Below are 13,443 nucleotides of genomic sequence, written 5' to 3'. Positions count from 1 at the left end.
AAAAAGTAATGATAATAAATAAAAATTAAAATAATTCTTAAAAATATAGACTGTTATTCATATAGTATATAATATATATATATGTATCCATAATATAAACCTCCTCCACCCACTGCAGATATGAGAGTTTATTATAATATGGTTTCCAATGAGTTCAATTACATGCAAAACATAGTGAAATGTTTTACCTTAGAATAATTACATGTCATTAACTTGATTTTTATTCCGTCATAACACTTAGCAATTAATTATGTTTAATACATACCTAAATAATGTGTATTTGCCTTGTGAATCCAACTTGTTAATATATAGCTGAAGCATAGCTAAACCTTTTTTCCTCTAAAATGGAACAAATAATACTGTCACATAAAATGAATAGGATTAAATTATTAATCAAAGTTTCTTACTTTAACTCATTATTATTTAGTCCCAAATCTTTTACATACCAATGTCTCAATGGGGCAAAGTGTCATTACTTTGACTAAGCCCTAGAAATAAAAAGAAATTTAAGTTAATATGTGAATGGATGATACTATGGACAACCACATTATCAATAGTAGATACTGAGGGGACCAGCAGTTAGCATAATGGCTATGTCACTGGACTCCCACGTGGTCAACCACAGTTCGTGTCCCTGACCCGGTGGCTTAAACTCACGCTGGGCATGTGTGCGTGCGTGCCCAAGATCCCGAGAGGAGAACGGAGGAGAAGGGATTGCGGCATGGCCATCCCCCCTGGGGGTTGATTTCTTGCTTTCTGTCTGTCTCTGTCTGTCTGATGAGCACACACACCTTATAGCAAAAACCTCTTCAAAAAAAAAAAGTAGATACTAAAAATTTAGAAAAGTGAGGTTGTAGAAGATTGAAAAGTGACATACACTGTTTTTCCTTAAGCCACACATCCCACTATTACATTTATTAGGAAGCTAACTATAATTGATTTTATAAGTAATAATCAGTAAGGTGTTATGATTTTAAGAGTAAACAGTAATTTTCATTATGTCAAGAGTAGCAAAAAAAAATTAAACATGCAGAAATGTAATCCATTTATTAAAAATAAGCTTAATGTTGGGTCATCAGAAAAGTCATGATGTATATTTTTATTTTTCTATGTAAAAATGTGTCATGATTTTTCAGACCACCCAATATATTAACAAATGCCACCTTTTTCTATTTAAATATTAGGGAAGCCAATTTCTACACTGACATCTAAGGACCTGCTTGGATACCATAATTAATGAAGAATAACAAGCAAAATAAACCATAGGAGGGAACACCAAAATGTATATGTTAGTAAGGAATCAGTGCACGCCTCAGGTGGAGCCCTGAGTTACGAGCAAAGTAAAGGAACTTCATTTCCACAATCTCTACAGAAATGAGTGTTAAAGGAAAAGTTATGCTTTCCACTAGATGTTATGCCATCAACTATGATAGCTACTAATAGCTATTTCAGTTTAAACTTAATTTGAAATTTGGTTCCTTGTCACACTAGCCACATTTCAAGTATTCAGTGGAGCTAGTGGCTTTCATATTGTAGAGCACAGAGACTTGAGCACTTCCATCATCACAAAGTTCTATGAGACAACACTACATTAGAATTTGCAAAGGATATAGAGAGGAAAGTGGGAGAGAAGTCAGAAAAGACCTTCAGTATATTTAAGTTCAGCATAGGTACAGGACTGTTTTCAGACTAGAATACATTATTTATTTGTAATTTTGCTATAGGGCATGTGCACTTGGGTTTGGGAGCAGGTGCGCACAAAAGAGAGAGGGAAAGCACCTCCCGGGAGGGATGACCACTCTGCAATCCCTTCTCTCCCATTCTTCTCTCAAAATCTTGGGCATTAACACATAGGTGCCTGGTGTGTTTTTTAAGCCACTGGGTCTAGGACTTGAACCACACCACTAGCCATGTGGGATCTAGCTGCATTAACCACCATGCCACTAACTGGCCAAGTATATACTATATTTACCTGAGGTACAGTAAGAAAACTCTTGATTTCTAAGTACTGATAAGGTAGACTGTGGTCTTCTAGCCGTAATAAACCATTCTCCAGCAGATCCTATGGATTAAAATACGTGCAGAAACACATATGGTGAAGCCAACAGTTGACAGGACTGTATTTGAATTATAATAAAAGCAAACAAATCTTACCAATCCTTTGGAGAAAATAGACTCTTCTGTTCTGGAAGAGAATATTTAAGTTTATCAATAGGACTTTGTAAATTTTTAGAATCATTCTTCGTCTTAATATAAAAAAATTGAAATGTAAAAACTTTTTAAAGAGAAATTCTGTTGAAGAACTTAAAATTCTTAATCCATCTTTGATCTGTCTTTTCATTTGTCTACTGACATCCGAATCTGACTGAAATTAACCTACACAGGGTTTATTTGATCATAAATAGCATTAAGAACAAGTACTAAGAGATCAATTACACTGATAAAACATAAATTGTCCTGTAAAATCTTTTCAATTACTTTAACACAAAAAATAATTAAATGCTTTCTACTTGTGATAATACTTTAAAAAAATAAAAACAACAACAACAAAAAAACCCAAGCTCCAGGTAATTATTCTTACCATGCCAAGAAGTTAAAAGTGATATGTTTTTGGCTCAATAACTAAACAGTTTGGAAATCTCAAGAATATGGAACTTTGATTCAAAACAATATATTCATTATATGAATAACATAAACTAAGTAGAATGAAAAAATGTCAAGACATACACAATATAGCAAATTTAAAGAATCTGTAACTAATTGTGCCAAGAAACCCTTAGATTTCTGCTTGTAGGCCCAGGCTTTGGATATCTGCTATATCACAAAGCTGCTTTTACCTAGGAAGAGATGAGATTAATAAACTGTCACCAGTGAGGCCAGCAGATACGGTGTGATGGTTAAGGCACTGGATTCCCACATGGCAAACCACAGTTAAAGTCCTGACCCAGCAGCCTAAAAATCACACTGGATTTGTGTGTGTGCATGCCCAAAGTCCCAAGAGGAGAATGAAGGAGAAAGGATTGCCATGTGGCCAAAGTCCCCTCCGCTGCCCTCGGAGTGGGGAATGATTTCTCACTTTCTCTCTCTCCCCACAGTAAGTGCATGCACACTATGGCAAAAACCTGAAAAATAAAATAAAAAGATAAATAAACTGTCACTAATGTTCCTAGAGGACAGTACTCCAAAGAGATGAACAGGTTATAGTGTTAAAAACAAAGCACTTAGAATTCTGCAAAGTAGTTAAAAGTTCTGTGTGGAGAAATTATAAATATCTGCTATTTTGTAATTTTTTAAAGAGAAAATCCTGCATCTTAGTACCTAAAAAAAGCTACAATTGAGTGATATCACTGTCAATAATCAAGTTATAAAAGGTGGGATCAAGGCATTGCCTTCCTTTTACTGCAGTTCACAGACTGTGTCCATAAAGCAAAAATATGCATGAACTTCTTAGAAAAAGCTGCAGTGGGGTAGACATGTTTAATTTACCAACTTCTAAAGCAAGTGAAAAAAAACTCAGAAACAGTTAACTGGAAAGCTCCTCATAAGACAAAATAGTTTCGGGACCAGAAGTTAGCGTAATGGCTATGTCACTGGACTGTGGTTCGAGTCCCAGACCTGGTGGCTTAAACTCATGCCAGGTGCATGTGCGTACATGCCCAAGATCCCTAGAGGAGAATGGAGGAGAAGGGATTGTGGCGTGCCCATCCCCTCTGGGGGGTGATTTCTTGCATTCTCTCTCTCTCTTTCTGTCTTTCTGGCGAGTGCACGCGCCCTATAGCTAAAACCCCCCAAAAAAAAAAAAAAAAAAAAGACGAAATATTTTGAGTTTAAAATAAAAAACACTTTGTAAAACATCTTTTACTCATTTCTGTGTCCCTTATATTTATTTCACTGTTTTATAAAATAACCAATTAATTAATTTTGGCCAGGCAAAAAAGAAACTAGTCTGAACTGATCTTGATAAGGACTATTTTTACACTACTAGTTAATTATGATATGCTATCCAAATTATCTTACCTTTGCAAAAAGACTTCTATATGCCCCATATTTAACTGTAAAAGATACAATGGGCTAAAATAGAAACAAAACAACAAAATGATAAATACACACACACATATATGCACACATATACAGACATTTTTGGTAAGTTTATATCCATACTGACTGTTAAAGGTTCAATTGTGTCCCCCATCCCCACCCCACCAACAGGTCAGAGTCCTGACCTCCAGTACTTCAGAATAGGATCTTGTCTGGAGTTTGGGTTTCTAAAGAAGTAACCAACTGAAAGTGAGCTTATCAGGGTAGGGCCTAATCCAATATGACTGAATCTTTATTAAGAAGAGCAATTTGGACAAAGACATGCACACACACAGAATGCCATAGAAATCTGAGGGCAAACAAGGGAACTGCATCTATAAGCTAAAGAATATCAGAGATTAGGAAAAAACACCAGAAGCTAGAGAAAGGCAGGGGTAAGATTCTCTTTAAAAGCTCCCAGAAGGCACCAACCTCCTAATTTACAGAACTGAGCCAAGACATTTCTGTTATTTAACTCTCCAGTTTGTGACACTTTGTTACAGGAGCTGTTGTAAACTAACTAATACACATACATAAGCATTTTGGTGAGTGTGTGTGACACTCAGAAGCATACAGACTCTGGGGTCAGGCAGAACTATGTCTGAATACCACCTATGCCACTTAGTAGTTGTATGATATTGAGTAGGTATCTTAAGTTGGCTAAGCCTTTTATTTTCATCTGTAAAGTTAGATAATGCTCTATTTTATAGAGTTGTTATAAAGATTAGATAATGCATATGAAGCCATCAGCGTATTTCATACATGGTAAACATACAAATGGTAGCCATTATTGCAATACATACATACAAACTACCCCTAGGTATATTTATATCTGATATACAAACTTGCTCAAAGAAATATACCTACTGGGAACCAGCAGTTAGCGTAATGGCTATGTCGCTGGACTCCCAAGTAGTCGACCGTGGTTCGCGTCCCGGACCTGGTGGCTTAAAACTCACACTGGGCGCATGTGCGTGTGTGCCCAAGATCCCAGGAGGAGAATGGAGGAGAAAGGATTGCGGTGTGGCCATCCCCCCTGGGGGGTGATTTCTCGCTTTCTGTCTCTATGTCTCTCTCTGTCTGGCGAGCGCATGCACCCTATAGCAAAAACCTCTCCAAAAAGAAAAAAAAAAAAAAGTAGAAATATACCTACTACATGCAAGACAGATACATAATCCTTACTATCATGGTCCTTAAAATCCAGAAGATATTATATTATAAAGCTATATATCTATTTTAAGAATAATTTAGATAAACTTTATGGGAAAAGAATGACAAAGTCAAGGTAATTATAATAGGAGGATTCAACCTAAATTGGGCGGTAAGAGAAGAATTTGTTCAGAAAGTGAAATTTAAAAATATAAAGGACCTGGGAACCAGCAGTTAGCGTAATGGCTATGTCGCTGGACTCCCACATAGTCGACCGCGGTTCGTGTCCCGGACCCAGTGGCTTAAAACTCATGCCGGGCACGTGTGCGTGCGTGCCCAAGATCCCGAGAGGAGAATGGAGGAGAAGGGATTGCGGCATGACCATCCCCCCTGGGGGGTGATTTCTCGCTTTCTGTCTCTATGTCTCTCTCTGTCTGTCTGGCGAGCGCACTCGCCCTACAGTGAAAATCTCTCCAAAAAAAAACAAAACAAAACAAAACAAATATAAAGGACCTGTAGTAGGAAAGTTCATGACATATTTCAAGAAGCCAAAAGAAGATCTTTGTTATTGGAGCATAGTAAACAAGAGGAAAGATGGTTCGAGATGAATCAAGACAATCATTCAAGAACCCTGTCTCAGAGTCATGTAAATCCCATAGTCTTTATTCTCGGAGCAAGAAGCAGCTACTGAAGGGTTTTCAGTAAGGGACTTCTGAAGCGTCTCTTTCCAGTATATTGGCAATGTGTTAAAAGGGAGTGTGGATATTTTTAATGAATATAAATATCCACTAAAATTCAGAGATGATGATACCCATAGATTTCCTAGCCGGCTCTCTCCCTTATAGTCCAGGGTGGCCCCCAAAGCTTCAAAACCAACTCAGCTTAACACTTTCTGACTCTTGGCCCCACTTCTTCCTTACACCTACTTTAATACCCACATCGATCTATTACTTGAATATTGGCTCTAACAGATTATAGCCAGTATCATTTAGAACCAATAAAAATAGCTTTTGTTTATACAGTCACCCCTTGATACCCACAACGGATTGGCTCTGGAACCCACCAACCCCATACCATCCACCCTGCAGATCCTTAAGTTCTTTATATAATATTGCGGAGTATCTGTATATAATCTATGTACATCCTCTGTATACTTCAGATTGTATTGCTAGATTACTTATTCTACCTAATACAATTAAATGCTATATAAATAGCTGTTATACTGTTCTGTTTAGGGAATTATGACAAGAAAAAAGTCTGTGCATGTTCAGCGCAGACATAACAGGCTTAACTATTGGGTCGTCAGAAAAGTCAAGATGCATTTTTGCATAGAAAAACAGAAAAATACATCATGATTTTTCCAATGACCCATGCATAGCACACATCAGGAACAAAGTAACATTTTTGGTATGTGTAAGCTATTGAATGTGAAGATACGGAACCCACAGATAGGGAGGGCAAACAGTACAGTAATTAATTTATGTTTTAGGTTCTAACTTGATTTTTTAATTAAAAAATTTTTTTAGACATTTTTGCCATAGGGCCCACGCACTCACCAGAAAGAGACAAAAAGAGATTATGAGAGAGAAAATGAGAAATCACCTCCAGGGAGATGGCTAAACTGCAACCCCTTCTCCTCCATTTTCCTCCTGAAATTTTGGGCACACATGCACACACGCCCAGTGTGATTTTTTAAGTTGCCAGATCTGAGACTCCGACCACTGTTGGTCATGTGGGAGTCCAGCACCTTAACCACCATACCACCTGCTGGCCCTTAACTCTATTTTAAAAGTACATTATTATGTTGATATACTTAAATTGGACATTAGATAAATGATGGTTTGATGTTACTTTTAAAATACATGAATAGATCTGGCAGCTTGCTTTCTCCCTTTCCCTTTCTCTCTCTGTCTCTCTCTGGTCAAATTAAAAAATAATGATGACAAATGGAATTAAATAAATAATTCTATAAAAAAATACATGAATAAACCAAACATTAACTCTTACCTTAAAACCATTGGAAGTTGATCCATGCTAATGCCCTGTACGAACACTAGATATGCCAGAGAAGCCATAGAGTCTGCTAATTGTTTGTCTTCTTCTTCTTCAAATTCAAGGTAATCCCAAATCCTCTTTTTCCTTCCATGATTAAAAATCATTTTGGGGATAGGGTACCCAATCGCTGATAAAAAACCCTGTGGAATAGATTAAAAATAAAAAAAGCTGTAACAGATAGACTCCATGGGGTCTCCTAACCTCATCCTCACCCTGTACAGCCTCCTCTCCTTGAGTGTAGTTAGGACCCATAAGAGTTACTTCCTTCCCTAGCCCCCCCCCCCAAAAAAAAATCCACGTATTTATCTGTTGTGATTTCCAAATCACTGGGTCTGAGATTCAAACTGCAGTCTGCCATATGGGAATCTAGCACCTTAACCATCATGCCACCTGCTGGCCCCATGTGAGAGTTGCTTCTAACCAAGAGAACATGGCAAGATGTCACTCCCATATTATTAATCTAATATATTGCCAAAACAATGGGGTTTTTGCACATGTAATTAGGCTCTAATCAGTTGATTTTGAGTTATACAGAAGGGAGACTATCTTGGAAGGACTTGATTTAACTGAGTAGAGGGGTTTTTGTTTTTGTTTCTATCCAGAAATGTAGACACTTGCCAGGTAGACCTAGAGGGAGAAAGTAGCCCATAGTGGAGTATGGTCATGCCCTTTTCCATTTCTCCATCCTGTTGAGATTTTTGGCAAATATGCCTGGTGTGTTTTTTAAGCTGCCAGGACTGGACTCAAACCAGTCAGCCATGTGGGATCTGGCTTCCTTAACTATCAGACCATGGGGCCAGCTGGGCAGAAATTGTCTAAAGACAGCCAGGAAAGAGTTAGAAATGTTCCCTTGCAGGCTTTAAAGAACTAAACTGTGGGGCCCAGCAGGCTTTATGATAGTTAAGGTGCCAGACTTCCACATGGCAGACCACAGTTCGAGCACTGGCCCTGGTGGCTTGAAAATCGAACTGGATGTAGGTATGTATGTAACCAAAATCCCAAAGGGAGAATGAAGGAGAAGGGATTGTGGTGTGGCCATTCCCTGTGGGGGCTGACTTCTTACTTTTTTCTGTCCTCTCTCTGGCAAGTGCAAGTGCCCTATGACAAAACCTTATAAAAAAAAATGAAAGAAAAACTAAACTGCCATATTATCAGAGTCTAGGGAGAGGGCTAAGTGGCAAGGGACTACAGGCAGTCTCTAGAGGTTGCAAGTGGTACCTAGCTGACAGCCAGCAAGAAAATGGAGACCTTAGTCCTCTAGCTTCAAGGAGATGAACTGTCAACAACTTGAGGAAACACGGAAAAATCTCTCCCCAACTAAGTTTCTGGTAAGACTGCATGTCCATCCAACAGCTGGCCTGAATCCTGATAAGTCCCTAAGCATAGAACTCAGGTAAGCTGGCCGAATTCCTGATCCATAAAAATTGTGTGATAACAAAGATGTGTTGTTTTAAACTGCTCAGTTTGTGGGAATCTGTTACACAATAGTAGAAAACCAATATAGAAGGAAACACAAAATCATGTTTTATATAAACAATGTTTATATAATTAAAAGCACATATACAAATGAGTTTTATTGAAAGTCAAGTGACCTGACTGCTAGATGGAAGGTTCTGAGTGAGCAAAAGAAAATCATTTTATGTATATTAACAAAAAAAAGTTTAAGTGCTTCAAACATAGAGACAGAAAGTAGAATGGTGGTTGATGGGGAATAAGAGGAAGGGAGAATGGGAAGTTAGTGTTCAATGGGTACAAAATTTCAGGTGGGAAGATGAGAAAGTTCTAGAGATAGAAATGATGACTACGCAACAAAGTGAATGTACTAAATGCCACTGAACTATATGCTTAAAAATGGCTAAGTGGGGCCCAGCACATGGCGTAATGGTTACATTGCTGGACTCTCACATGGCTGACAATAGTTCAAATCTTGGACCTGGAAGCTTGAAACTCATGCTGGGCACATGTGCGTGCATGCCAAGGATCCTGAGAGAAGATAGGAGGAGAAGGGATTACAGTGTGGCCATCCCCTCTCGGGGGGTGATTTCTTACTTTCTGTCTCTCTGTCTCTCCGTTGAGCGCATACGTCCTAGAGCAAAAATCTCTCTAAGAAAAAAAAAAAGAAAGCTAAGAGGCCAAGTAGTGGTGCAGCAGTAACACAACTGGACCCACGCAGGAAAGGTCCTGGATTTAAGTCCCAAGACCTGAGATTACCAGGTACATGTGCACATGCCCATGATTTGGGCTGGCTGAGACTGGGGATAAGATCAGTGTAAAGACCTTGTTTGGGGTGCTCGTCTGTGTCTCTTTCAAGAAAGATATATTGGAGTGTCAGAAAAGTCATGACATTTTTTCCTGCAAAAATATGTCATGACTTTCCAACCTAATAAACAAAATTTTTAAAAAATGGTTAACATTTATATTATGTAAATTTTACTACATTTTTCAAAAAGTGCTTCAGAGATATTTGAGAGCAATCTAACAATATGAGACATACAAACATCATGAAGTCAGAATAAACCAACTACTCAGATGAAGACTACTCTAGGAACAATGTTTGGGCAACCCTATCTGCCCAGATACATAGTGGGCTGGAGGAATACTGGTCAGCAGCAGCAAGGCCTGAGGAAACAGTGGTGCTGTCTTGGGTCACATGAGTCCTCATGTCATAAGAGGAAGAGAAGCATACATATGTGAGTGGATAGGACCGTAGACTTAAAGTTTTATGTTCAAGATACACAGGTCACCTTTGTACCCCTTACACTATCTTCAGTTCTAATATTTTATAGAGTACTAGACTTTATTTCATTTTCCCCATAAACATGTCTTTTTTCCCCTCTAATAGTTTGGATTCCACTGGTCTATAAACATGCTCAGGCCTCCCCAAGTTCCTATTACTTTTCTACCCTTAACCTATGTCTTCTAGTTATTGCCTTTCTCTTTGCTTATTCATCACACTTTTTTCTCTAAGAGAGATTTTGCTACAGGGTGCATGCACTTGCTGGAGAGGCAGAGAGACAGAAAACGAGAAATCAACCTCCAGAGGGAACAGCCATGCCATAATCCTTTCTCCTCCATTCTCCTCTCGGGATCTTCGGCACACAGCCTCGGCATGAGTTTTAAGCCGCTGGGTCTGGGACTCAAACCATGGTCAACTATGTGGGAGTCCAGCAATGCAACCATAACACAATCTAATGCTGCCTCATCAGACCCTTTTTTTTTTTTTTTTTGAGAGGGTCTTTTGCTATAGGGCGCATGCACTCGCCAGACAGAGAGAGACATAGAGACAGAAAGCAAGAAATCACCCCCCAGGGGGGATGGTCACGCTGCAATCCCTTCTCCTCCATTCTCCTCTCGGGATCTTGGGCATGCACACACACGTGCCCGGTGTTGAGTTTTAAGCCACTGGGTCCGGGACGCGAACGGCGGTCGACTACATGGGAGTCCAGCGACATAGCCATTATGCTAACTGCTGGTTCCCTCTCATCAGACTCTTGAAGAAGAACTTATACCAGTCATCTTTTTCTCACTTTCCATTAATTCTTTTATTCATTCTATGCAGATTTTGTTTCTAATATTACAAACCGTTGTTGCTTAATTTATCAGTGCTATCACTTACTACATACAATGAATGCTTTTCTTTTTTTTTTGAGAGGTTTTTGCTATAGGGCGCATGCGCTCGCCAGACAGACAGAGAGAGACATAGAGACAGAAAGCGAGAAATCACCCCCCAGGGGTGACGGTCATGCCTCAATCCCTTCTCCTCCATTCTCCTCTCGGGATCTTGAGCACGCACACCCACACACCTGGCGTGAGTTTTAAGCCACCAGGTCTGGGACACGAACCGCAGTCGACTATGTGGGAGTCCAGCAACATAGCCATTACGCTAACTGCTGGTTCCTACATCCAATGAATGCTTTTTTAAAATTTACTTTATTCATGAAAGAGCGTACACATGCACATGTGAGAGACAGAGAGAAAATGAGGGAGATGAAAAAAGAGAGGAGAAAGAGGCACCCTTGATACAGTCTGGTCATGCCATGATCCCCTTCCTGCAGGCCTTCTTGTCTGCATTTAACAGCACCGATCACTTCTTTCTTTCTGAAACTACATTACCCTAGTTTCTAGGGTACATCTACCACCTTTCTTAATCTTCTTACTTGGTCTCTTTGCTGAGTTCATCTTTTATTTTCTTTTTTAGAGAGAGAGATTTTTGCACGTGTGAGAAAGAGAGAAAGAGACAGTGAGTAATCAACCCCTGGGGAGTTTGACCACTCAATCCCTTCTCCTCCATTCTCCTCTTGGGACTTTGGGCATGCACGCACATGCGTCTGGCATGAATTTTAAGTCACCAGGTCCAGGACTTGAACCGCGATCAATCATGTTAGTCTAGCGACATAACCATCATGCCATCTGCTGGTCCTGGTGAGCTCATCTTACTGATACTTTCTAGCCTGAACTGTATTCTCTTATACCCATCTATTTCTTTAGAAATCTCACTAACTCTTGGGACCAGCAGGAGGCATGGTGATTGGGGCACTAGACATTCCCACATGGCCAACCATGGTTCAAGTCCTGGACCTGGTGGCTTGCTTCCTCACTTCCCCTCTCTCGCTTGTCAAATTAAAATAAATGAATGAATAAATAAAATAAATAATTAAAGAAAAGAAATCTCACTCTTATTCAATAGTTTTTCTTTTAAAAACTGCCTGTGGCTATTAGATATTTATTAAGAAATTATTGTTAATCTTGGTAGGTGTCATAATGGCATAGTACTTATGTTTTTTAAAAAAGCCTGTATCATTAGAGAAGCATAAAGATTTATGGGTGAAATATGCCTGGGACTTAGATATTGTACTATAGCAAGAAAAGTGGGAGAAAAGATGAAACAGATGGGCAATATACCAAGCTATTGAAATTGGGTGACAAATACATGAGATTGTATTATATTGTTCTAGTTTTCTGTTTTAAAATTTTGTACTACATTGCTTAAAGCATACAACCCTCTGCTCCTTATTCTGTATTCTCTCAGTTATTGCTGCCTTCACGCACCCAGTTACCCTCCCCATTAAAAAAAAGCCCTTAGCCATGATACCTTTTACTATTTTAAATCCAATTAATGACTGAGTTTTGACAATTTACCTACTATGATGTTTCCAAGACCGAAATGTCACTTCTAAGAATTAAAAAGAATAATAGTAAAGTTGTATGCAAAGATTTAGTTATAAAGATACTTATCACAAGGGACTAGCAGATGGTGTAATGGTTAAGTTCCTAGACTCCCAAGTGGTTGACTGTGGTTTGAGTCCCAGACCCGGTGGCTTAAAACTCATGCCGGGTGCACATGCGTGCGTGCCTAAAATCCCGAGGAGAATGGAGGAGAAGGAACTGCAGCGTGGCCATCCCCTCAGGGGGCTATTTCTCGTTTTCTGTCTCTCTCTGTCTCTCCAGTGAGTACATGTGCACTATAACAAAAATCTCTTAAAAAAATAATAATATACTATCACAGACCTTGAAAAAAAAGTTAAGAGGCCTAGCTCGATGGTATAGTGGTAATGAGCTGGATCCCAGATGGTGATCATGGTTTAAATCCAAGGCCTGGTCAGCCTGAAACACACAGGGCACTCGTGTGTAAGAGTGCCTAAGATCTGATGGGCTAGAGGACTACAGGAAGAGGACTGAGGCAGGAACAGACTCTGTGTAGGGTGCTTTTCTCTCATGTGCATGCTCTATCAAGAATAAAGGAAAAAAACTTGGAAAAAATACCTCTTAAACTTAAAAAAAAAAAAAGTGGTATTATAGTAATAAAAAATGTGAGCTGGCCCTGAAGCCTAGTGGTTAAGGGACCTGGATCCCATACAGCCAATAAACAGTTCAAGTCCCAGTCCCAGCACCCTGAAAAACATACCAGGCATGTGTACATGTGTGACCAAACCAGACAGAATAGAGAAATGGACAAGGGACTATAGCATGATAACACCAGATTTGGAAGGGATACTTCGTCCTTCTCTCCCTCTTTGGTGGGCTCGTGCACCCTCTAGTAATTAAAAAAAAAAATTGAACTGTATGGAACAGGTTAAAAACATTGTGCTAAGTCCATAACATGGAAGACTATTAAGCCAATGGAAAAATATTCATCATGATATAATATTAAGAGAAAAAAGT

General features: G+C 39.1%; 1 protein-coding gene and 1 pseudogene across 1 annotated transcript in view; both read right to left on the bottom strand.

Moving 5' to 3' along the window:
- The window catches only part of LOC106734532 (glomulin-like), a 14,674-nt pseudogene extending 14,353 nt beyond the window's left edge, over nucleotides 1-321 (bottom strand).
- A 125-nt stretch (nucleotides 322-446) lies between these two features.
- GLMN (glomulin, FKBP associated protein) overlaps nucleotides 447-13,443 on the bottom strand; it is a gene marked incomplete at its 3' end in the record, with an annotated part of 29,292 nt that continues 16,295 nt past the window's right edge. Inside the window, 5 exon segments of the mRNA XM_027770468.1 lie at nucleotides 447-488; nucleotides 1,973-2,062; nucleotides 2,155-2,185; nucleotides 4,018-4,071; nucleotides 7,234-7,421. Coding sequence (XP_027626269.1) covers nucleotides 447-488; nucleotides 1,973-2,062; nucleotides 2,155-2,185; nucleotides 4,018-4,071; nucleotides 7,234-7,421 — 405 coding nt within the window.

This window comes from Tupaia chinensis, unplaced genomic scaffold (genome assembly GCF_000334495.1).
Source record: "Tupaia chinensis unplaced genomic scaffold, TupChi_1.0 Scaffold000023_1, whole genome shotgun sequence".
In the NCBI taxonomy this organism is placed as follows: Eukaryota; Metazoa; Chordata; class Mammalia; order Scandentia; family Tupaiidae; genus Tupaia; species Tupaia belangeri.
This window is presented reverse-complemented; position numbering and strand designations above follow the sequence as displayed.